The sequence below is a fragment of the Manis javanica genome, chromosome 2, assembly GCF_040802235.1.
Source record: "Manis javanica isolate MJ-LG chromosome 2, MJ_LKY, whole genome shotgun sequence".
Taxonomy (NCBI): Eukaryota; Metazoa; Chordata; class Mammalia; order Pholidota; family Manidae; genus Manis; species Manis javanica.
The window spans coordinates 182452307-182478280 of NC_133157.1; the positions used below are offsets into that span (position 1 = coordinate 182452307).

The following is a 25974-nucleotide window of genomic DNA, read 5'->3' on the forward strand; positions in this document are numbered from 1 at the left end:
AGATGTCATGCAGGGCATATACAAAGAGTACAGAATATGATTGATAACATACGAAGAATGGAGGAGGAAGAAAAAGCAGGGGGAAAAAAAGAACCTTAGGTTGTGTTTGTAATAGCATACGAAGTGAGTTAAATTAGACTGTTGATAGTAAGGGAATTACCCTTAAACCTTTGTTAACCACGAATCTAAAGCCTGCAATGGCAATAAGTACATACCTATCAATAATCACCTTAAATGTAAATGGTCTGAATACACCAATCAAAAGACATAGAGTTACTGAATGTATAAAAAACAAGGCCCATCTGTATTCTGCCTGCAAGAGATTCACTGCAAACCCAAAGACATACACAGACTGAAAGTAAAGGGATGGAAAAGATATTTCTGGAAGTAATAGTGGGGAAAAAGCAGAAGTTGCAGTACTATCAGACAAAATAGACTTCAAAACAAAGAAAGTAACAAGAGACAAAGAAGGATATTACATAATGATAAAAGGGTCAGTCCAACTAAAGGATATAACTATTATAAATATCTATGCATCCAACACAGGATCACCTACGTATGTGAAACAAATACTAACAAAATTAAAGGGGGAAATAGAATGTAATACATTTATTTTAGGAGACTTCAACACACCACTCACTCCAAAGGACAGATCAACCAGACAGAAAGTAAGTAAAGAGACAGAGGCACTGAACAACATATTAGAACACATGGACCTAACGGACATCTACAGAACACTCCATCCAGAAGCAACAGAAACACATTCTTCTCAAGTGCACATGGAACATTTTCAAGAATAGATCATATACTAGGTCACAGAAAGAACCTCAGTAAATTCAAAAAGATTGAAATTGTACCAACCCGCTTCTCAGATCACAAAGGTATGAAACTAGAAATAAATTATGAACAGAAAATGAAAAAGCCCATAAACACATGGAGGCTTAATAACATGCTTCTAAATAATCAGTGGATCAATGACCAAAGAAAAACAAAGATCAAGCATTATATGGAGACAAATGACAACAACAATTGAACAACACAAAATATGTGGGACTCAGCAAAGGCCATGCTAAGAGGGAAATATATTGCAACACGGGTGTACCTCAGGAAAGAACAATCCTAAATGAAGAGTCTAAACTCACAACTAATGACTAGAAAAGGAAGAACCACTGAGCCCCAAAGTGAGTAGAAGGAGGGACATAATAAAGATTAAAGCAGAAATAAGTAAAATTGAGAAGAATAAAACAATAGAAAGAATCAATGAAAGCAAGAGCTGGTTCTTTGAGAAAATATACAAAATAAAGCCTGGGCCAGACTTAACCAAGAAAAAAAGAGAGCCTACACACATAAACAGAATCAAAAATGAGAAAGGAAAAACCACTACAGACACCACAGAAATACAAAGAATTATGAGAGAATGCTATGAAAAATTATATGGTAACAAACTGAAAAACCTAGAAGAAATGGACAGCTTCCTAGAAAAATACAATCTTCCAAGGTTGATCCAGGAAGAAACAGAAAATCTGTATAGACCAATTAGCAGCAAAGAAATTGAATTGGTAATCAAAAAAACTACCTAAGAACAAAACCCCTGTACCAGATGGTTTCACTGCTGAATTTTATCAAACATTTAGTGAAGACCTAATACCCATCCTCCTTAAAGTTTTCCAAAAAGTAGAAGAGGAGGGGATACTCCCAAACTCATTCTATGAGGCCAACATCACTCTAATACCAAAACTATGCAAAGACACCACAAAAAAAGAAAATTACTGGCCAATATCCCTGATGAACATAGATGCAAAAATACTCAACAAAATATTAGCAAACTGAATTCAAAAATACATCAAAAAGATCATCAATCATGATCAAGTGGGATTCATCCCAGCGATGCAAAAATGGTACAACATTCGAAAATCCATCAGCATCATCCACCACATCAACAAAAAGAGGGGCAAAAATCATATGATCATCTCCATAGCTGCTGAAAAAGCATTTGACAAAATTCAACATCCATTCATGACAAATACTGCAAACAAAATAGGTAAATGGATATAGAGGCCAAGAACCTCAACATACTAAAGGCCATATATGACAAACCCACAGCCAATGTTATACTTAATAGCAAGAACCTGAAAGCTTTTCCTTTAAGATCGGGCACATGACTAGGATGCCCACTCTCCCCACTTTTATTCAACATAGTTCTGGAGATCCTAGCCACAGCAATCAGACAACACAAAGAAATAAAAGGCATCCAGATAGGCAAGGAAGAAGTCAAACTGTCCCAGTTTGCAGATGACATGATATTGTACATAAAAAACTGTAATGAATCCACTCCAAAACTACTAGATCAAATATCTGAATTCAGCAAAGTTGCAGGACACAAAATTAATACTTAGAAATCTGTTGCATTCCTATACACTAATGATGAACTAGCAGAAAGAGAAATCAGGAAAATAATTTCATTCACAATTGCATCCAAAAGAATAAAATACCTAGGAATAAACCTAATGAAGAAAGTGAAAGATGTATACCCTGAAAACTACAAGACACTCTTAAGAGAAATTAAAGAGGACACTAATAAATGGAAATTCATCCCATGCTCTTGGCTAGGAAGAACTGTCAAAATGGCCATCCTGCCTAAAGCAATCTACAGATTCAATGCAATCCCTATCAAAATACCTACAGCATTCTTCAGTGAACTAGAACAAATAGTTCTAAAATTCATATGGAACAATAAAGGAGCCGAATAGCTGAAGCAATCCTGAGATGGAAGAATAAAGCAGGGGGAATTATGCTCCCTGACTTCAAACTCTACTGCAAAACTACAGCAATCAAGATAGTTTGGTACTGGCACAAGAACAGACCCATAGACCAGTGGAACAGAATAGAGAGCCCAGATAAAAAACCAAGCATATATGGTCAATTAATGTGTGATAAAGGAGCCATGGATATACAATGTGGAAATGACAGCCTCTTCAACAGCTGGTGTTGGCAAAACTGGAGAGCTACATATAAGAGAATGAAACTGGATTATTGTCTAACCCCATACACAAAAGTAAACTCAAAATGGATCAAAGACCTGAATGTAAGTCATGAAATCATAAAACTCTTAGAAAAAAATATAGGCATAAAACTCTTGGACAGAAACATGAGCAAGTTCTTCATGAACTTATCTTCCCGGGAAAGGTAAACAAAAGGAAAAATGAACAAGTGGGACTGTATCAAACTAAAAAGTTTCTGTACAGCAAAGGACACCATCAGTAGAACAAAAAGATATCCTACAGTATGGGAGAATATATTCATAAATGACATAATCCAATAAGGGGTTGACATCCAAATTATATAAAGAGCTCTCGCCCCTCAACAAACAAAAAGTAAATAAGCCAATTAAAAAATGAGTAGAGGAGCTGAACAGACACTTCTCCAAAGAAGAAATTCAGATGATCAACAGGCACATGAAAAGATGCTCCACATCGCTAATCATCAGAGAAATACAAATTAAAACTACAATGAGATATCACCTCACACTTATTAGGATGGCCAATATCCAAAAGACAGACAACAACAAATGCTGGGGAGGATGTAGAGAAAGATGAACCCTCCTACACTGCTGGTTGGAATGTGAAATAGTTCAACCATTGTGGAAAGCAGTATGGAGGTTTCTCAAAAAACTAAAAATAGAAATACCATTTGACCCAGGAATTCCACTACTAGGAATTTACCCTAAGAATGCTGCATGCCAGTTTGAAAAAGACATATGCACCCATACGTTTATCGCAGCACTATTTACAATAGCCAAGAAATGGAAGCAACTTGTGTCCAGCAGTGGATGAATGGATAAAGATGAGGTGGTACATATACACAATAGAATATTATTCAGCCATAAGAAGAAAAACAAATCCTACCACTTGCAACAACATGGATGGAGCTAGAGGGTATTATGATCAGTGAAATAAGGCAGGCAGATAAAAACAAATCTCAAATGGTTTCACTCATCTGTGGAGCAAAAGAACAAAGCAAAACTGAAGTAACAAAACAGCAACAGACTCACAGAACCCAAGAATGGACTAACAGTTACCAAAGGGAATGGGACTATGGAGGATGGGTAGGAAGGGAGGGGTAAGAGGGAAAAAGGGACATTACAATTAGCGCACATAATGTAGCGGGGCATGGGGGAACACGGGAAAGCCAGTATATTCAGAGAGGACAAGTAATGTTTACTGCACTGATGGACAGTGACTGTAATGGGGTATGTGGGGGCAACTTGATAATAGGGGAAGTTTAGTAACCATAATGTTCAAGTAAATGTATATTAATGATATCAAAATAATAAGTAAGTAAGTACCTAAGTAGGTAGGTAAATAAATAAACAAACAAACAATAAAATAATTAAAACAATTGACAAGTGAATGGTGGCTTTTTTGGAAATCAGATTTAAAGTTTTATATTCCCAATGTGAATATAGCTCTTAAGTCCAAATTCCTTTCTGGGGTTACTTTACTGCCACCCCACCCACCCCCACCTCTCTTCCCCCCTCTTCCATCCCTGCTCCCCTCCCCCCACACACACTACATAGACATGGAGAGAGATCAGAAGAGGCAGCCTTCAAGTGGCAAAATAACAAAGAAAGGAAACAAGAATAAAGCTGGGGAGACCTGGTTTTGGCAATTAGCTGTCTGACTTTAACAAGTTGGTTAAGATACAGCAGATCAAATTGGATTAGTTAGGAATTTAATCAGCTAAAAGATAGCTTTTGTTTTTTTCTGCCATGAAATCTTAGGAAAGCCTACAAGTAGGTTTTAGAAAATTAATTCTTTTTATAGCTTCATGTCCCTGATAATTCTGAACAGATGCAGGTGAAGTTATATTATAGAAACTTTGAACATTTCATACTGTTTTCTTGATTATAGCTCTTCTATAATGAGTAATCTGGTGAAAGTCTATTCTGTAAGAACTGGAAATAAAGCAATTGAAACTAATATATTGATTTATTACCTTGTGTTGATATGAGAATGGGCAAGTGAAAGAAATTGTAGATCCTAGAAAGAAGAGGTTAGAATAAAGAGTCCTAGGCTCCATTCTTCAGACTCCTGAATCTGAATGCATTTCTGGTGATAGGACTCAGAAATGTTTATATTTTAAAAAAACAAAACAAAACCAGTGCTTCTGATTAAAAGCCAGATTTGGAATTCACAGACTAATTCTACCCATAAATACCTCTAAGTACTATCATTTTATTTTAAGAGTGTTAGGAAAGCTGAAGTAGCTTTTTCAACATGTAGTAGTGGGTTGGTAAAGCTTCTTAATACCAGAAGAGTAGAACTATTAGATTATATTATGGAGTTACAAGGGATATTAAAGATTTTCTAATATAGAGGCCAACAAACTGGCCCATGGACCAAATCTGCCCTTCTTCCTGTATTTACAAATAAAGGTTTATTAAAATTCAATCTCACTTTCATTTTTGTGTCATCTGTGGCTACTTTTGTGCTATAATAGAGTTTTGTAATTGCAGCAGAGACCATTGGTCCACAAAGCCTAAAATATGTTCTGTCTGCCCCTTTGCCAAAAAAGTTTGCTGGCATTTGAATAGATCAGACCTATCATTTACAGATGTAGAAATAATACTCAAAGATAATGAAATATTTTGAGATTACACAAGTAATAGGTCAAAGTGTAAATACAGTTGAGTTTCCTTCCATTCCATTATTTTTTTGGAGAGACTGATACCTGGGTGAGATCAGAAAATACATTTGTGAAATAAAAGTTAGTTTATAAGTTCATTATTTATTTCAAAACAGTTAAGAACAATAGTCCATCAAGTCTTAGGTAACTTGACTATATAAAAACCTTTTTAATATGGGTCAGAAAGTAGAAGGTGACTGTAGTATATTCTGTTTCTTGAGTACAAATCTTTGGTTCAATCTGTGAAACACTTTGATAACAAGATTCTTTTTTGTTGCCTCTGCAGCCAAACGGGCGGACTGTTGAAGTGGCTGAGGAAGAAGTCCGAAATTCTCGAAGTGTAACAATAAAGCAGCCATTAGAGACAGACAAGAAAAATGAAAAGGTAAATTTGGGAGCCTACAAAATTCTGTGCAAAGCTCTTAATAAAGAAAGTGGCATATAAAAATGATGCTTTTCTAAAAGTTTCACAGAATTGTACATATATATAGCCCCCATTTAAGGAAATCTGAATTTATCGTAGCAGATAGATGGGTGGTGACAGTTTAGGTAAATTTTTTAGTTTGCTTGCGGGCAGAGGGATTTAAACATTGTGGCATTATTAAATATTCATCATGCCAAAACAACTTACTCATGACTTGAACATCTTTTATATGAGTAAGGTTTCCGGATGGATATGTGACACACCTCTTATTTGAAAAGAGAATTGTGTTAACTTTGTTAACAGTGCATTTTGGCATAAAAAGCTTACCAAAATTGTACTATGATAGTAAGTATTAAAAAATAGATTTTTCTTGTGAAGGAGACATAATCATCTACTTAGTAGACACAAGTTGACTTTAATGAAAAATGTTCCATACACAGATTATTATTAATCTTTTAAGTTTTCATATCCCATAAATGGTACATTCCTGGGATTTCATTCATTTTCCAGTTGCCAGTGTTCTGTAGAACTGGACCCATTTTTGACTGAATTTGTTTGTAAGAAGGCAAAATGTACAAGAAACTTAACTGTAGTACCTCTGCTATTGTTAGAAAGGACTTTTCCTTTGTTTTATTATATTAAGTGTTCTACCTGCTACTCCCCCACACCCCCCTTTTTTTTTAACCCTGTACACGCATAACTCCTTTACAGGAAAAAACAGACAAAAACAACTATAGGTAGGTAAGTGGTTTCCAGGAACCAGGGTGCAGCACCTCCAGCCCCATAGAGTAGTGATGTGAAATGGTTGCTACAGTTTCTTAATGCCTGCAATTTCAAACTGTTTTTAAAGAATTGGTGTAATTCTCTCCCACTGTAACCCAATGAAATTGGCCTAGGGCCAAAACATCTGCAGGTAGAATGGCTTAAAATGAAGGATAGTTGTGGGAAAGAGTTAAATTTATGTCTGACAGGCAGAAAAAAGATAAATGATTTTTATTAACAAGTAAGTATACAATTTAGGGGTTGTAAATTTATACTGTAAATAGTTTATATGTCTAATATAGATTTGTACTTCTTCCATCTAGTGTTGCCTTATTTCTGGGCTTTCTAGTGAGCATTTTATACCTACTTACGCTTCTACTCCTTGAGTTATCCTGAAAAATTTGTAGTTGGAATATTGATGAACTACCATTCATCTCTGATTAATTAATCATGTATATATTGGGTGTATCAGGTGTTAAATCACAATTTACAGTTTATAGTCTTTTTGAAGTTTCTTATAATAGGAAATATAATAGTTTACATTTGCTAAGTATCTATAATATGGCAGGCAGGTACTGGGCAAAGTGAAGTATGTATATATGTATGAATATATATATAGTAGGGACACTTAATGAGCACTCACTGGTTGTATTTTAAGTTTTCATAGGGTATTCATACACGTTGCTATATCCTCACGAGAATGCTGAGGAGGTGGTATTATACCTATCTTACAAATAAGAAACCTGAAGCATAAGTTACCTAAGCTAGTAAAGGACAGTCAGTTCTAACTCACACCCATCTGACTTCAAAGTCTGCGCTGTTTACTATTCTGTATTATTTCAGATCCTCTTAAAAATTCAGCCAGGCAGTTAATAATAGCCCCATTTTATAGATAAGGGCCCTGAAATGTTTCTGAATAAAAGGGTTTTGTGATTTCACTAATTTTATAGTTCGTGGATTAGAATTTGAATCCAATTCATTCTGATGCCAAAGCCCATGTTCTTTTGCATCACTTGACAGTTCATCCTTTCAGTTGCTGCCGTTTTTGTTTTTTGTTTTTTGTTTTCAGAACAAAGCCTCTGCCTTTGGTTTGTTGCCTATTTGTTAAGACTTTTTGCTTAGTAATAAATGTTACAATTTATAGCTAGTGTTTGTTTTTGCCATCCTGCATCTTGAATTTAACTTGCTTTTTAATTTGGCTCAGTACGAATGACTCATTTCAGTTTATTTTTTATGCTTACTGCACTGTCTATGTTTTAAATATATGGGTTTTTTTAAGACTTCTTATCTTTCTTTGTAAATAAGCATATCTTAAATCTACTTATGCACCTTAATACACATTACTGTGTATTTGCTTTCCTCTTAGAACCACATCTTGGGCACTTTGAGAAGTATAATTTGCCCATAGAATAAGTGCACTCTAAGCTGTGATACTGAATACCTTGCCCTGTCACTTGCATAAGCCTTATAGGAAAAACTGTCTAAAAACTGTATATGACAACAGTTACAGATCTTGGGTTTATAAACTACCATAGTTTTCTAGATCTTTATTTTGATATGAAAGTCAGTGCTTTATTGATGATAGTCTCTAGTAGAGTACACATAAGCCGTCAGCCAGGCCGAATGCACTGTGCTGCTAGATGCTGAAGGGGGAAATAAAAAAAATGTAAGATGTACTTACCCTCAGAGAAATTGCAGTCTAATTTTAAAAAGGTTAGCACAAGAGAAAATAATTAGGTAACATTAAGGTATTGAGTGATAGATATTCAGGGAAGTAAGATTATCCTGTCTGAGTAGCCATAAAAGATTGACTTGACTGGACTTTTAAGGATAGGGATGGTTTTTCAGTAAGTAGAAGCAGAGAGGCCAGTTCTGACAGGGGAGAGAAATAGATCAATGCAATCAGACTTTATTCAGCTGAAACAAAAGAACATAGTAAAATAAGATTCAAGGGAAACCCTAGACAAGTTACGTCAGGGTGAGATGGAGATATGATAAAAACAGATATGTTCAGCTGAGAGCAACATTTATAATTAGTAAGTCTTGCATCTATGATTGTAAGAGTCTGGATTAAGATAGAAGTGTAAGAGAAGCAGTGGAAGCAAAAATATATAAAGTTTGCTCACCATCAGGTTGTTAAGGAAGTCTGGTATCCAGCTAAAATTCTTATGTCATTCATTAGAAGTATTAAAAAAGCTGTTACATGTACATTTATAAGTACATTCTAAGTAAACATTCATTGTAAGTATTAAAAAAGATCTTATGCTACACAGTGTACAAAATATTTTCACATTTCTTTATCTTGATGGGCAACTCTTGGGGGGGGCAGTTATTATCATTCTTTTTATACAGCTCATTAAAAAAGTTTAGTGAATTGCCCATGATTACTTAGCTAGTAAGTAGTAGGTACTCCCTTAAGTTCTCTGAGACAGCACTTATTAAAATATACTCTGTGGACCCCTGTGGAGAATCCCAGAGATCCTTGTGTTACTCCAAAACTATTTTCATACTTCAGACATTATTTGCCTTTTTCATTGTGTTAATATTTGCATTAATGGTGCAAGTGCAATACTGGGTAAAACAGCACAAATCCAAGGGCATGACACAAAACTTTTAGTAGTCATATTCTTTACTGCAGTCCACTCAACAGTAAAAAAAAAACTGCTGATTTCAAACTTTGAGTGTCCTTGGTGGAGCCATAAAAATGATAATTACTAATTTTATTAAGTCTTGACCTGTGAATACATGCTTTTTAATAGATCTGTATGGGAAATATGCGTAAGCTCTGCTGAATACTGAAGAAAAATAAGGGAAGACACTTTTTATTTTATTTTTTTTGAGAGGGCATCTCTCATATTTATTGATCAAATGGTTGTTAACAACAATAAAATTCAGTATAGGGGGGTCAATGCTCAATGTACAATCATTAATCCATCTCAAGTCTAATTCTCGTCAGTCTCCAATCTTCTGAAGCATAACGAACGAGTTCTTACATGGTGAACGAATTCTTACATAGTGAATAAATTCTTACATGGTGAACAGTACAAGGGCATTCAACACAGAAACTTTCGGTTTTGATCACGCATTATGAACTATAAACAATCAGGTCAAATATGAATATTCGTTTGATTTTTGTACTTGATTTATATGTTGATCCCACATTTCTCCCTTTATTATTATTTTTATTTTTATTTTTAATAAAATGCTGAAGTGGTAGGTAGATGCAAGATAAAGGTAGAAAACATACTTTAGTGCTGTAAGAGGGCAAATGTAGATGATCAGATGATCAGGTGTGTGCATATGGACTAAGTATTAATCCAGGCTAGACAAGGGCAGCAAAACCTCCACAGATGCAGAAGATTTCTCTCAAAGCAGGGGGGGTGAGGTTCTGAGCCTCACCTCTGTTGATCCCCAAATTCTCACCTGATGGACCCCCTGCGACTGTGCCTGTCTTAGGTTGTTCCTCCCTTGAGGAATCTTACCCGTCTCTGGCTAACCAGTGATCTTCCGGGGCCATACAGGGAAGTGTAAAGTTGATAAGTGAGAGAGAAGCCATATTGATTGAAAAGGTTAGCTTTTTACTACTTTGCAGATTTATGCCCTGTGGCTTCTATGCCCAGCACTTGTCTCGAGGTATCTTTACCACCTGGAGGAATTATGGGACTCAGTAAATTCGATATGAGGCACGAATTCTATTTAAGGGATGTAATTAGGAAGGAGGAAGAAAAGCTATAGAGGTAGCATATGGAAGGAAACATGGGAGGATTGATTATTTCTTTGACATACCTTCTTGAAGAGTACCTTAAGTATGTATAGGTTTTAAACTACTAACTAATTTGCACACACATATTAACATAATAGGAATACGGTGACATAAAAAAAGCAAATCTATAATTACCATCCATCTCCAGTGAAGCCAAGAAAACCATTTAGGCACCCTAGGCATTTGTGAAAATTTGTCTATGATATGATGGATATTGTCCAACTGTACTTGAATAGTCTGACAGAAATCAGACAAATTAAAGCAGCCCATTTCTGGGATCTGTTCATATCCCATATGTTCTTTTAACCGTAGATAGTCTATAGTCATAAGATTTTGGAGTGCTACACCTTGCACCCCTCCCAACTCCTAGTTGAGTTCCAACAGTACAGATCCGGTCAAATTCGTTGTCTCACTGTATGCACATGCCAGCCTAGACATCTCCCTCCTCATTCCTATGGCAAGTCCAGGAGACGGTGGGCTGGATGCAGCCACAACCGCAGCATCGTCCGGATCCCTGTGGAGGCTTTTTGATGATCATCCCCCGGCACAGGTCCTCCAGAGAGTGCTGATGCCGGAAGCTCCTCCTCATATCGTATCTTAGTTCATTTTCTAGGTATCCAAGCTAGGCCTTGATCTTCTGCATAGAAACAAACAGACCCTTTGCCCACACTTTGACATGCCCTCTATACCACTGTGCAGAACTCATTGGAGGTCAGCACACAGTAACTGCTTTTTTTTTTTTTTTTTTAATTCAGAGAAAGGAATATTATCAGAAAAGAGTACCTCTATAGCTGATCATCTGACACCCTTTAAGTGATCAACATTAAGGATATTTAAAGCATGCGTTGATCTTTGATTTACCAATAGTTTTATCCTATCAAGGAGTAATCCCCCTTTTCTTTCTTTCTTTATTTCTTTTTTTTTTTTAATTTTTAATCTATACTTACATGAAGAATACTATGTTTACTATGCTCTCCCCTATATCAGGTCCCCCCTAACAACCACATTACGGTTACTGTCCATCAGCTTAGCAAAATGTTGTAGAGTCACTACTTCTCCTCTCTGTGTTGTGCAGCCCACCCTCCCCTTTCTCCCTCCCCCCCATGCATGCTAATCTTAATACCCCCCTTCTTCTTCCCCCCCCTTGTCCCTCCCTGCCCACCCATCCTCCCCAGTTCCTTTCCCTTTGGTACCTGTTAGTCCATTTTTGGGTTCTGTAATTCCGCTGCTGTTTTGTTCCTTCAGTTTTTCCTTTGTTCCTATACTCCTCAGATGAGTGAAATCATTTGGTATTTCTCTCTCTCCGCTTGGCTTATTTCACTGAGCATAATACTCTCCAGCTCCATCCATGTGCTGCAAATGGTTGGATTTTTCCACTTCTTATAGCTGAGTAGTATTCCATTGTGTATATGTACCACATCTTCTTTATCCATTCATCTACCAATGGACATTTAGGTTGCTTCCAATTCTTGGCTATTGTAAATAGTGCTGCGATAAACATAGGGGTGCATCTGTCTTTCTCAAACTTGATTGCTGTGTTCTTAGGGTAAATTCCTAGAAGTGGAATTCCTGGGTCAAATGGTAGGTCTGTTTTGAGCATTTTGATGAACCTCCATACTGCTTTCCACAATGGTTGAACTAATTTACATTCCCACCAGCAGTGTAGGAGGGTTCCCCTTTCTCCACAGCCTCGCCAACATTTGTTGTTGTTTGTCTTTTGGATGGCAGCTATCCTTACTGGTGTGAGGTGATACCTCATTGTAGTTTTAATTTGCGTTTCTCTGATAATTAGCGATGTGGAGCATCTTTTCATGTGTCTGTTGGCCATCTGTATTTCTTTTTTAGAGAACTGTCTGTTCAGTTCCTCTGCCCATTTTTTAATTGGGTTATTTGTTTTTTGTTTGTTGAGGCGTGTGAGCTCTTTATATACTCTGGACGTCAAGCCTTTATCGGATGTGTCATTTTCAAATATATTCTCCCATACTGTAGGGTTCCTTTTTGTTCTATAGATGGTGTCTTTCGCTGTACAGAAGCTTTTCAGCTTAATGTAGTCCCACTTGCTCATTTTTGCTGTTGTTTTCCTTGCCCGGGGACATATGTTCAAGAAGAGGTCACTAATGTTTATGTCTAAGAGGTTTTCGCCTATGTTTTTTTCCAAGAGTTTAATGGTTTCATGACTTACATTTAGGTCTTTGATCCATTTTGAGTTTACCTTTGTATATGGGGTTAGACAATGGTCCAGTTTCATTCTCCTACATGTAGCTGTCCAGTTTTGCCAGCACCATCTGTTGAAGAGACTGTCATTTTGCCATTGTATGTCCATGGCTCCTTTATCAAATATTAATTGACCATATTTGTTTGGGTTAATGTCTGGAGTCTCTAATCTGTTCCACTGGCCTGTGGCTCTGTTCTTGTGCCAGTACCAAATTGTCTTGATTACTATGGCTTTGTAGTAGAGCTTGAAGTTGGGGAGTGAGATCCCCCCTACTTTATTCTTCTTTTTCAGGATTGCTTTGGCTATTCGGGGTCTTTGGTGTTTCCATATGAATTTTTGAATTATTTGTTCCAATTCATTGAAGAATGTTGCTGGTAATTTGAGAGGGATTGCATCAAATCTGTATATTGCTTTGGACAGGATAGCCATTTTGACGATATTAATTCTTCCTAGCCATGAGCATGGGATGAGTTTCCATTTATTAGTGTCCCCTTTAATTTCTCTTAAGAGTGACTTGTAGTTTTCAGAGTATAAGTCTTTCACTTCTTTGGTTAGGTTTATTCCTAGGTATTTTATTCTTTTTGATGCAATGGTGAATGGAATTGCTTTCCTGATTTCTCTTTCTATTGATTCATTGTTAGTGTATAGGAAAGCTACAGATTTCTGTGTGTTAATTTTGTATCCTGCAACTTTGCTGTATTCTGATATCAGTTCTAGTAGTTTTGGAGTGGAGTCTTTAGGGTTTTTTCTGTACAGTATCATATCATCTGCAAATAGTGACAGTTTAACTTCTTCTTTACCAATCTGGATTCCTTGTATTTCTTTGTTTTGTCTGATTGCCGTGGCTAGGACCTCCAGTACTATGTTAAATAATAGTGGGGAGTGTGGGCATCCCTGTCTGGTTCCCGATCTCACAGGAAGTGCTTTCAGCTTCTCGCTGTTCAGTATAATGCTGGCTGTGGGTTTATCATATATGGCCTTTATTATGTTGAGGTACTTGCCCTCTATTCCCATTTTGCTGAGAGTTTTTATCATGAATGGATGTTGAATTTTGTCAAATGCTTTTTCAGCATCTATGGAGATGATCATGTGGTTTTTGTCTTTCTTTTTGTTGATGTGGTGGATGATGTTGATGGATTTTCGAATGTTGTACCTTCCTTGCATCCCTGGGATGAATCCCACTTGGTCATGGTGTATGATCCTTTTGATATACTGTTGAATTCTGTTTGCTAATATTTTATTGAGTATTTTTGCATCTACATTCATCAGGGATATTGGTCTGTAATTTTCTTTTTTGGTGGGGTCTTTGCCTGGTTTTGGTATTAGGGTGATGTTGGCTTCATAGAATGAGTTTGGGAGTATTCCCTCTTCTTCTGTTTTTTGGAACACTTTAAGGAGAATGGGTATTATGTCTTCTCTGTGTGTCTGATAAAATTCCGAGGTAAATCCGTGTGGCCCCGGGGTTTTGTTCTTGGGTAGTTTTTTGATTACTGTTTCAATTTCTTTGCTCGTAATTGGTTTGTTTAGTTTTTGTGTTTCTTCCATGGTCAGTCTTGGGAGGTTGTATTTCTCTAGGAAGTTGTCCATTTCTTCTAGGTTTTCCAGCTTGTTGGCATATAGGTTTTCATAGTAGTCTTTAATAATTCTTTGTATTTCTGTGGAGTCTGTCGTGATTTTTCCATTCTCATTTCTGATTATATTGATTTGTGTTGATTCTCTTTTTCTCTTAATAAGTTGGGCTAGAGGCTTATCTATTTTGTTTATTTTCTCAAAGAACCAGCTCTTGGTTTCGTTGATTTTTGCTATTGTTTTATTCTTCTCAATTTTGTTTATTTCTTCTCTGATCTTTATTATGTCCCTCCTTCTGCTGACTTTAGGCCTCATTTGTTCTTCTTTTTCCAGTTTTGATAATTGTGATGTTAGACTATTCATTTGGGATTGTTCTTCCTTCTTTAAATAGGCCTGGATTGCTATATACTTTCCTCTTAAGACTGCTTTCGCTGCATCCCACAGAAGTTGGGGCTTAGTGTTGTTGTTGTCATTTGTTTCTATATATTCCTTGATCTCTATTTTGATTTGTTCATTGATCCATTGATTATTTAGTAGCATGTTGTTAAGCCTCCATGTGTTTGTGAGCCTTTTTGTTTTCTTTGTAGAATTTATTTCTACTTTCATACCTTTGTGGTCTGAAAAATTGGTTGGTAGAATTTCAATATTTTGGAATTTACTGAGGCTCTTTTTGTGAGCTAGTATGTGGTCTATTCTGGAGAGTGTTCCATGTGCACTTGAGAAGAATGTATATCCTGTTGCTTTTGGATGTAGAGTTCTATAGATGTCTATTAGGTCCATCTGTTCTAGTGTGTTGTTCAGTGCCTGTGTGTCCTTACTTATTTTCTGCCCGGTGGATCTATCCTTTGGGGTGTGTGGTGTGTTGAAGTCTCCTAAAATGAATGCATTGCAGTCTATTTCCCTCTTTAATTCTGTTAGTATTTGCTTCACATATGCTGGTGCTCCTGTATTGGGTGCATATATATTTAGAATGGTTATATCCTCTTGTTGGACTGAGCCCTTTATCATTATGTAGTGTCCTTCTTTATCTCTTGTTACTTTCTTTGTTTTGAAGTCTATTTTGTCTGATATTAGTACTGCAACCCCTGCTTTCTTCTCGCTGTTGTTTGCCTGAAATATGTTTTTCCATCCCTTGACTTTTAGTCTATGCTTATCTTTGGGTTTAAGGTGAGTTTCTTGTAAGCAGCATATAGATGGGTCTTGCTTTTTTATCCATTCTATTACTCTGTGTCTTTTGATTGGTGCATTAAGTCCATTTACATTTAGGGTGACTATTGAGAGATATGTACTTATTGCCATTGCAGGCTTTAGGTTCGTGGTTACCAAAGGTTCAAGGTTAGCTTCTTTAGTATCTTTCTGCCTAACTTAGCTCGCTTATTGAGCTGTTATATACACTGTCTGGAGATTCTTTTCTTCTCTCCCTTCTTATTCCTCCTCCTCCATTCTTCATATGTTGTGTGTTTTGTTCTGTGCTCTTTTTAGGGGTGCTCCCATTTAGAGCAGTCCCTGTAGGATGCCCTGTAGAGGTGGTTTGTGGGAAGCAAATTCCCTCAGCTTTTGCTTGTCTGGGAATTGTTTAATCCCGCCATCATATTTAAATGATAGTCGTGCTGGATACAGTATCCTTGGTTCAAGGCCCTTCTGTTTCATTGCATTAAGTATATCATGCCATTCTCTTCTGGCCTGTAGGGTTTCTGTCGAGAAGTCTGATGTTAGCCTGATGGGTTTTCCTTTGTAGGTGACCTTTTTCTCTCTAGCTCCCTTTAAAACTCTTTCCTTGTCCTTGATCCTTGCCATTTTGATTACTATGTGTCTTGGTGTTGTTCTCCTTGGATCCTTTCTGTTGTGGGTTCTGTGTAATTCCATGGTCTGTTCGATTATTTCCTCCCCCAGTTTGGGGAAGTTTTCAGCAATTATTTCTTCAAAGAGACTTTCTATCCCTTTTCCTCTTTCTTCTTCTTCTGGTATCCCTATGATACGAATATTATTCCTTTTGGCTTAGTCACATAGTTCTCTTAGTGTTGTTTCATTCCTTGAGATCCTTTTATCTCTCTCTATGTCAGCTTCTATACGTTCCTGTTCTCTGGCTTCTATTCCTTCAATGGCCTCTTGCATCTTATCCATTCTGCTTATAAATCCTTCCAGGGATTGTTTCACTTCTGTGATCTCCTTCCTGACATCTGTGATCTCCCTCCAGACTTCATCCCACTGCTCTTACATTTTTCTCTGCATCTCATCCCATTGCTCTTGCATTTTTCTCTGCATCTCTGTCAGCATGTTCATGATTTTTATTTTGAATTCTTTTTCAGGAGGACTTGTTAGGTCTGTCTCCTTCTCAGGTGTTGTCTTTGTGATCTTTGTCTGCCTGTAGTTTTGTCTTTTCATGGTTATAGAGATAGTGTGCAGAGCTGGTAAAAATGACCGCTGGTAGAGCTTCCCTTCTTGTTGGTTTGTGGCCTTCCTCACCTGGGAGAATAGCGACCTCTAGTGGCTTGTGCTGGGCAGCTGTGTCCAGACAGGGCATCTGCTTCCTGCCCGGTTGCTATGGGGTTTTTTTCCGGTGTTGCTGTGGGTGTGGCCTGGCTGGGGCTGCTCCTCCAAAATGGTGGAGCCCCGTTGGAGGGGGAGCGTCTGGGAGGCTATTTATCTCCATAAGGGGCCTCTGGGCTCCCTGCTCCCCAGGGGGTTAGAGTGCCCAGAGATCCCCAGATTCCCTGCCTCTGGTCTAAGTGACCTGTCCTGCCCCTTTAAGACTTCCAAGAAGCACTCTCCAAGCCAAAACAACAGCAGCAACAATGAGAGAGGGAAGAGAAAAAAAAAAAAAAAGGAAAAACACGTGTTTTTTTTTCTTTTTGTCCTCAGGCGCCGGTCCCAGGCACCCGCTCACTGGTCCTGCTGCCCTGCCTCCCTAGCACCAGGGTCCCTGTCCCTTCAAGGCTTCCAAAAAGCACCTGCCCACTGGTCCCGCAGGGAAAAATGCGCTATATTCTTTGTCCTGAGGCACCGGTCCCAGGCACCCACTCACCAGTCCCGCCGCCCTGCCCCCCTAGCACCAGGGTCCCTGTCCCTTTAAGGCTTCCAAAAAGTACTCGCCGAAGAGAGAAAAAAAAACAGGGAAAAACACGCGATTTCCTCCGTCCTCAAGTGCCGGTCTCAGGCACCCGCCCACCGGTCCCGCAGGGAAAAACGCGGGATATTCTTTGTCCTCAGGCGTCGGTCCCAGGCACCCTCTCACCAGTCCCGCCACCCTGCCTCCCTAGCACCGGGCTCCCTGTCCCTTTAAGGCTTCCAAAAAGCACTCGCCGAAAAAAAAAATAAAAACCTCCCCGGTTTCTTTCCACCCGCCGGGAGCCGGTGGGAGGGGCGCTCGGGTCCCGCAGAGCCAAGGCTTGTATCTTACCCCCTTCGCAAGGCGCTGGGTTCTTGCAGGTGTGGATGTGGTCTGGATGTTGTCCTGTGTCCTGTGGTCTCTATTTTAGGAAGATTTTTCTTTGTTATATTTTCATAGCTCTATGTGTTTTTGGGAGGAGATTTCCACTGCTCTACTCACGCCGCCATCTTGGCTCTCCGGGAAGACACTTTTGAAAGCTGGACTAGCTACTTATTTCATGTTACTCCATTTTTACCTGAAAGATAAACTAATAAAGAGGCCACAGGTATTTAGACTTGGGTATTTACAGACATTTTCTCAGAAATAATCAAGATCCTGTCACTTCAGGAAAACTACTAATAGTATTTATTGGAAATGATAAAATGATTTGTTGCCAGTTGGAAATTAGAAATTTGGAGAATTTGTGTTGGCCAACATGAGTCTGACAACATCCCAGTACCTACAGAATTTCTTACGACATCAGTTATGATATTAACAAATACGTGATTTTTAATATTATATATAATGGAATGATTTAACATTTTGGAAGGTGTGTATAACTCAATGAAATAGTCTTTTCCAAATGACTGATGCTTGTGTGTTATAAGGCAAGTGCAAGAGGATTCATTCAAAATAAAAGGTAGACCAATATATTCTAATGTAAATAGAATATGCCAACAAAACTACAAGACAACCAGAATGAAACTGAAATCACTAGTCTTCTTAATAGAAACTTCAAAGTAAAAGTCATAAACATGCTTACATATCTATAGAAAAATATTCAAGATTTCAGGGAGGACCACAACAAAAAGATACACCTGCTAAAGAGTCACTCAGAGCCGAAGAATACAGTAACTAAAATGAAAAATACAATGGAGGCATTTAATAGGCTTTCACAGGTTAAAAAAGTTGTAAATGACCTGGAGAGTGGGGAGCAAGAAAACAAGCCAAAAAAAAACAGAAAAAAGGATCTCTGGGAATGAAAGAATAAGACCTGTGTGACCAATCCAAATGGGACAATATTTACATAATAGGGGTACCAGAAGAAAAGAGAGACAAAGGGAAAGTAAAGAGTACTGAAAGCAGCCAGAGAAAAGAGATTACTTAAAAAGGAAACCCCATCAGACTATTGGCAAACTACAGGCCAGAAGGGAGTGGCATGATCTATTTAATGCAATGAAAAAGAAGGACCTCCAACCAAGAATACTCCACCCAACAAGAATATCATTTAAATTTGAAGCAGGGGTTAAACAATTTTCAGATAAAAGTTGAAGGACTTCAACACTACTAAACCAGCCCTACAGGATCTGTTAAACGGACTACTCCAGATGGAAATGTTCCTAAGGCTTAATAGCTGTCACCAATGAAAATAAACCCACAGTAAAGGTAGTAGAACAATTAGTTACCAGGCAAGTATGAAATTAAGTCTACTCACAAAATCATTCAAGGGATACACAAAAAGTGCAGAATATGACAACTAATACATAAAGTATGGAGGAAGGAGAAGAAGAAAGGTTGGGGGGGAGTACCTCTATTGTGTTAGAAATAGAGTACTCACCGATTTAAGATAGACTGTTAGTAATGAAGCTATCCTTGAACATTTGGTAACCACAGATCAAAAACCTACAATGGCAATAAGTACATATCTATCAGTAATCACCTTAAATGTAAATGGACTGAATGCACCAATCAAAAGACATAGAGTGGCAGAATGGATACAAAGACAAGACTGATCTCTATGTTGCCTACAAGAGACTCATCTCAGACCAAAGGACATACACACACTAAAAGTGAAGGGATGGAAAAAGACAGTTCATGCAAATAATAGGGAGAGAAAAGCAGGAGTAGCAGTACTTGTATCAGACAAAATAGATTTCAAAACAAAAAAAGTAACAAGACACAAAGGAGGACGTTACATAATGATAAAGGGGTAAATAGACTGCACCACATTTTAGGAGACTTAACACTCCACTCGCACCAATAGACCAACCAGACAGAAAATAAGGAAACAGGCACTGAACAATACATTAGAACAGATGGACCTAAAGATACTCCACTCTAAAGCAGCAGGATACACATTCTTTGCAGGTGCATATGGAACATTTTCCAGAATAGATTACATACTAGGCCACCAAAAAGAGCCTCAATAAATTTAAAAAGATTGAAACTGCCAACCAGCTTCTCAGACCACAAAGGTATGAAACTAGAAATAAATGACACGAAAAAAAAGCCTACAAACACATGAAGGCTAACCACCATGCTTCTAAATAATCAATGGATCCATATCCAAATTAAAACAGATCAAGCAACATATGGAGACAATTGAAAACAACACAAAAGATCAAAACCTGTGGGATGCCATGAAAGCAGTTTTAAGAGGAAAGCAAACAACAATTGAGACTTATCTCAAGAAACAAGAACAATCCCAAATGAACTGTCTAAACTCACAATTAAACTAGAAAAAGAACAATAAATGAAGCCCAAAGTATAGGACATAATAAAGATTAGAGCAGAAGTAAATAAAATTGAGGCAAATAAAACAATAGAATCAGTGAAACCAGGAGGTGGTTCTTCGAGAAAATAAACTCCTAGCCAGACATGAAAAAAAGAGTGTAAACATGTAAACAATTATAAATGAAAAAGGACTAATCACCATGGACACCACAAAAATACAAAGAATTAGAGAATACTATGAAAAGTTATGTGCCAACAAATTGGATGACCTAGAAGAAATAGACCACTTTCTAGAAAAACACAACCTTCCAAGACTGACCCAGGAAGAAACAGAAAATCTGAACAAACCAATTGCCAGCAATGAAATTGAATTGGTAATAAAAAAAACTACCTGAAAAACAAAACGTCTGGCCCAAATGGCTTCACTGATGAATTTAGCAAACATTTAAAGATGAGATACTACAGATCTTTCTTAAGTATTCCAAAAGGAGGGAATATTTCCAGACTCATTCTATGAGGCCACCATCACTATAATAGCAAAATCAGACAAAGACACCACAGAAAAAGAAAATTATACAGTTATCCCTGATGAACGTACATGGAAAGATTCTCAACAAAATAATAGCAAACAATTCAAAAAGATGTCAAAAAAGTCATCCCAAGTGAGGTTTTTTCCATGGATGCAAGGGTGGTACAATATTTGTAAATCCATCAATGTCATACATCACATCAACAAAAAAGACAAAAATCACATGATAATCTCAATAGATGCTAAAACATTTGACAGAATTCAACATCCCTTCATGATAAAAACTCTTAACAAAATGGATATAGAGGTTACATACCTCAAATAACCAAGAGCCAACATCATATTTAACAGCAAAAAGCTAAAAGCTTTCCTTTAAAATCGGGAACAAGACAAGGATGCCCACTCTCCCCACTTTTATTCAGCACAGTCCTGGAGGTCCTAGCCACAGCTATCACACAACACAGAGATAAAAGGCATCCAGATTCGTAAGGAAGAAGCTAAACTGTCACTGTTTGCAGATGACATCATGTTGTACATAAAAAACCCTAAAGAGTCCATGAAAAAACTGTAAGAACTAATAAATGAATTCAAATTTGCAGGGTTCAGAATTAATACACAGAAATCTGTTGTGTTCCTATATACTAATAATGAATTAGCAGAAAGAAATCACAATTCCATTTACAATTGCATCAAAAAGAATAACATACCTAGGAATGAATCTAAGGAAGGAGATGAAAGACCTTTACTCTGAAAACTACAAGACACCCACAGAAATTAAAGAAGGCACCAATAAATGGAAATCTATCCCATGCTCATCAATAGGAAAAATTAATATCATCAAATGGCCATCCTGCCTAAAGCAAAAACAGTTCAATGCTATCCCTTTCAAAATACTAACAGCATTCTTCAAAGAACTAGAACAAATAGTTTTAAAATTCATATGCAAGCACAGAAGATCCCAAATAGCCAAAACAATCCTGAGAAGGAAGAATAACGCTGGGGGATTACGTTCCCTCACTTCAAGTTCTATGACAAAGCCTAGGAAATAAAAAGTTTGATATACTGGTACAAGAACAGACCCATAGATCAATGGAAGAGAATAGAGAGCCCAGATACAAACCCACATATATATTGTCAATTAATGTATGATGAAGGAGCCGTGAATATACAATGTGGAAAAGTCAGTCTTCAAAACTGGTGTTGGGAAAATTGGTTAGCTACATGTAAGAGAATGAAACTGAATAAGACACACACACAACTGCAAATTTGAAATGGATCAAAGACCTGAATATAAGTCATAAAACCATGAAACTCTTAGGAAATGTGGCCAAAACCTCTTGAATATAAACATGAGCAAGTTTCTCCTGAACACATCTCCTCAAAAGGGGAAACAAAATCAAGAATGTACAAGTGGGACTACATCAAACTAAAAAGCTTCTGTACACCAAAGGACACCATCAGCAGAACAAAAAGACACCCTACAGTATGGGAGATATATTCAAAAACAACATATCCAATAAGGGGTTAATATCCATTATTATAAAGAACTCATATGCCTCAATACCCCAAAGAACAAATAACCCAATTAAAAAATGGACAGAGGATCTGAACAGACACTTGTCCAAAGAAGAAATTCAGATGGCTAGCAAGCACATAAAAAGATGATCCACATCACTGATCATCAGGAAAATCCAAATTGAAACCACAATAAGATACTACCTTACACCTGTACTACTGTCTAAACGTCAAGAGAGAGGGAGATTAAAGATGGTAGTGTGAGACATGAGACAGAAACTTCCTCCCAAAACAACATATAATATGAAAAGATAGTTAATACAACTGATCCTGAAGAAGCAACAGGAAAGAAGGCTGCGCCAGACTGCATACACCTGGAGAAAAGAACAAACCTCATGGAACAGGGTAATTATGAAAGCCATGATCTGGAGGGACCCAAGCCCATCCCCAACCCCAGCTCACCGGCAGGAGGAAGAGACATGGAGCAGGAGGGGGTGAAGGCCTAGGACTACTGAACATCCAGCCCTGGAGATCTGACCTACGAGCAGAAACCTACGTTACTTGGTGCTCTGGAGATTAGTGTGGTTGGAAAGCTAAGACAGGCAGAATACCTGGAGAGACTGAGATTCCAGCTGCTTGGGGAAAACAGGGATCCACAAACGGCCGCTCTGGGACAAAAGAAAGGTGGGCAGTCTGAGAGACTTCCTAACAGCGAGAGAGCTGCTAGAGGCCTTCCACCCAGCCGGCAGCAACTCGCAAACCGGCTGCACTGCCCTTGCGCCAGGCCAGCGAAAGGAGGCCCAACCTATGGCAGCTACATGAGCAAACCATAGAGGCTGCTTTACTTGCATGCTTGGCCCACTGTCCCTGAAAATAGAGACAGGCACTGTAGCCAGGAAGCAGGAAACAACTGTTTCCTCCTGACAGGCACCAGTGCCACTCCCCTGCGTCCCCTCACATCATTCCAGGGCCTGAGCAGCTCTACAGAGTAGAGCTTCTGGGCACTTAATGGTGCCACATACAAATATGAATATGAAACATCACAGGAACCTGGTTCAAACCAAATTCCCACAAACACCAAAAAGAGGACCAAGTAAAACAACTCATCAATCTTCCTGAAAGAGGTTTCAAAATAAAAATTATATGCACATCAAGAGGAAAAGATGGCAGCGTGAGTAGGGTGGCAGAAATCTCCTCCCCAAACCATATATATTTTGAAAATACAGCAAATACAGCATTTCCTACAAGAGTGACCAGACATATCGGGACACCAGGCAGTCTATGTCAGCGAGAACCCAACATCTCATGGAAAAGGGTAAGGTACAAAGCCACCACCGAGCAGGCCCTGAACACTTCCCCCATGACAGCTCACTGGCAGGAGGAAAAGAATCAGAGCAAGGAGGGAGTGGAAGCGCAGGACTGCTAACTAACCAGCCCTAGTAATCTGGCCCAGGAGCACAGACACATATTGCATGGTGCTCTGGGTATTAAGAGGACTGGAAAAGCAAAATCTGAGACTAAGACTGCAAACAGGTTCCCACAGCCAGCTGCCCTGGGACAAAAGAAAAGCAGGCACTTTTAAAGTATTAAAGGGACACAGGTTTAGCTGGTGGACAAAATCATCCTGTCACACTCAGGCTGGGAACTTTAAGGAACTTCAAGTGCCCTATCACCCTGGGTGGCAACAGAGCTCCGAGGACCCTCAGGGCAATAAACACCCTACCGTTCCTTTTCCCCACTGGCACCTATGAGAAACTGTCTGTCCCTGCTATTGCTGCAGATTACCCAGAGAGCAGCCCCACCTACAACAACCACACAGCTTAACACAGAGGCTTCTCCCTGTGCACAGCTAACTGGCCCAGACCCTGAGGCTGCTCCTGGCATGTGGTTGACTGGCACAGACAGTGGACATGGGTGCAGAGACCGGAAGGCATGAAGGGGCATTGTTCCAGCGGCAGAACACATGCCACACACCTGTGACCCACGCCAGTGCCCTAGGTCAACCTGAGGGCCGCCCTGCCCATGGCAGATCAGGGGATTAACCAAAAGGCTGTTCCCTGCATGGCGTTGACTGGCACAGACGGAGGAGACAGGTGCAGAGAATGGGGAGCACGAAGGAGCTTTGTTCTCATGACACAACGCGTGCTGCTGGCCTGCGATCCCCGCTAGTGCGCTAGGCCATCCCAAAGGCTGCCACATCCAGAGGATTAACCCAGAGGCTGCTCCCAGCATGTGGTTAACTGGCACAGACAGCGGAGCAGGCGCTAAGACCAGGAGACACAAAGAGGCTTTCTCCTTGTGGCAGACAGACGTGATGCTAGCCTGCGACCCCCACCACTGCCCTAGGTCATCCCTAAGGCCACCCCACCCACAGCAGTTTAGGGCATTAACCCAGAGGCCCCTCCCTATGCGCAGTTAACTTGCATAGACTGGAGACAGGCAAGGCAACCAGCAAGCAAAAACGGACTTTGTTCTCCCAGCTGATACATGCACCACTCACCAGCGACCACTCCCATCACCATGAAAAGACAGAAGAACCTTGTTCAATCCAAAATCCCTCAAACACCAGAAAGAAGGCTTGGTGAGACTGAAATCACCAATCTTCCTGAAAAAGATTTCAAAATAAAAGTCAAGCATGCTGATGGACCTGCAGATAAATATGCAAGAGCTAAGGGATGAATTCAGGAGGGAGATAACAAATGAGACAAACAATGGAAGGATTTAAGAGCAGATAGATGAGGTGGAGGAAAATGTTAATGGAATAGAAATCTGAGAACAGGAATACAGAGAAGGTGAGGCAAAGAGAGAAAAAGGTTCTCTATGAATGAAAAAATATTAAGAAAATTGTGTGACCAATCCAAACAGAAAAAATATTTACATTAGAGGGGTACCAGAAGAAGAAGAGAGAGAAAAAGGGATAGTGTCTTTGAAGAAATAATTGCTGAAAACTTCCCCGATCTAGGGAAGGAAATAGTCTCTCAGGCCTTGGAAGTCCACAGATCTCCCACCACAAGAGACACAAGGAGGACAACACCAAGACATAAAATTATTAAAATGGCAAAGATCAAAGACAAGGACAGAGTACTAAAAGCAGCTAGAGAGAGAAAAAACATCACCTATCAGACTTCTCAGCAGAAACCTTACAGGCAAAAGGGAATGGCATGATGTATTCAATGCAATGAAACAGAAGGGCTTCAAACCAAGAATACTCTATCCGGCATGGTAATCATTTCAGTTTGAAGGAGGGATTAAACAATTCCCAGATAAGCAAAACTTGAGGGAATTTACCTCCCACAAACCATCTCTACAGTGTATTTTAAGGGGACTGCTCTAGGTGGAAGTATGCCCAAGGCTAAATAGCTGTCACCAGAGAAAATAAAACCACAACAAAGGAAGTAGACCTATTAAATACTAACTAAATAAAAATTAAATCAGCTGTCCGCAAAGTCAGTCAAGGGATACACAAAGAGTAGAGAATAAGACACCTAATATATAGAGTGGAGGAGGAAGAAAAAGAAGGGAAAGGAAAAAAGAATCATCAGACAGTGTTTATAATAGCGTAGTAAGTCATATACATTAGATGGTTAGATAGTAAAGAAGCTGCCCTTGAACCTTTGGCAACCACGAATCCACAGCTTACTATGGCAATAAGTACATATATGTTGATAATCACCCTAAATGTAAATGG

General features: G+C 38.7%; 1 protein-coding gene across 3 annotated transcripts in view; it reads left to right on the plus strand.

Annotated features, from left to right (window-relative positions):
- MTDH (metadherin) overlaps window positions 1-25974 on the plus strand; it is an 89737-nt gene that overhangs the window by 22469 nt on the left and 41294 nt on the right. For all 3 annotated transcript variants that reach the window (XM_036995249.2, XM_036995251.2, XM_036995250.2), the window contains exon 2: window positions 5972-6070. In XM_036995249.2, coding sequence (XP_036851144.1) covers window positions 5972-6070 — 99 coding nt within the window. The remainder of the gene's footprint in view (window positions 1-5971; window positions 6071-25974) is intronic.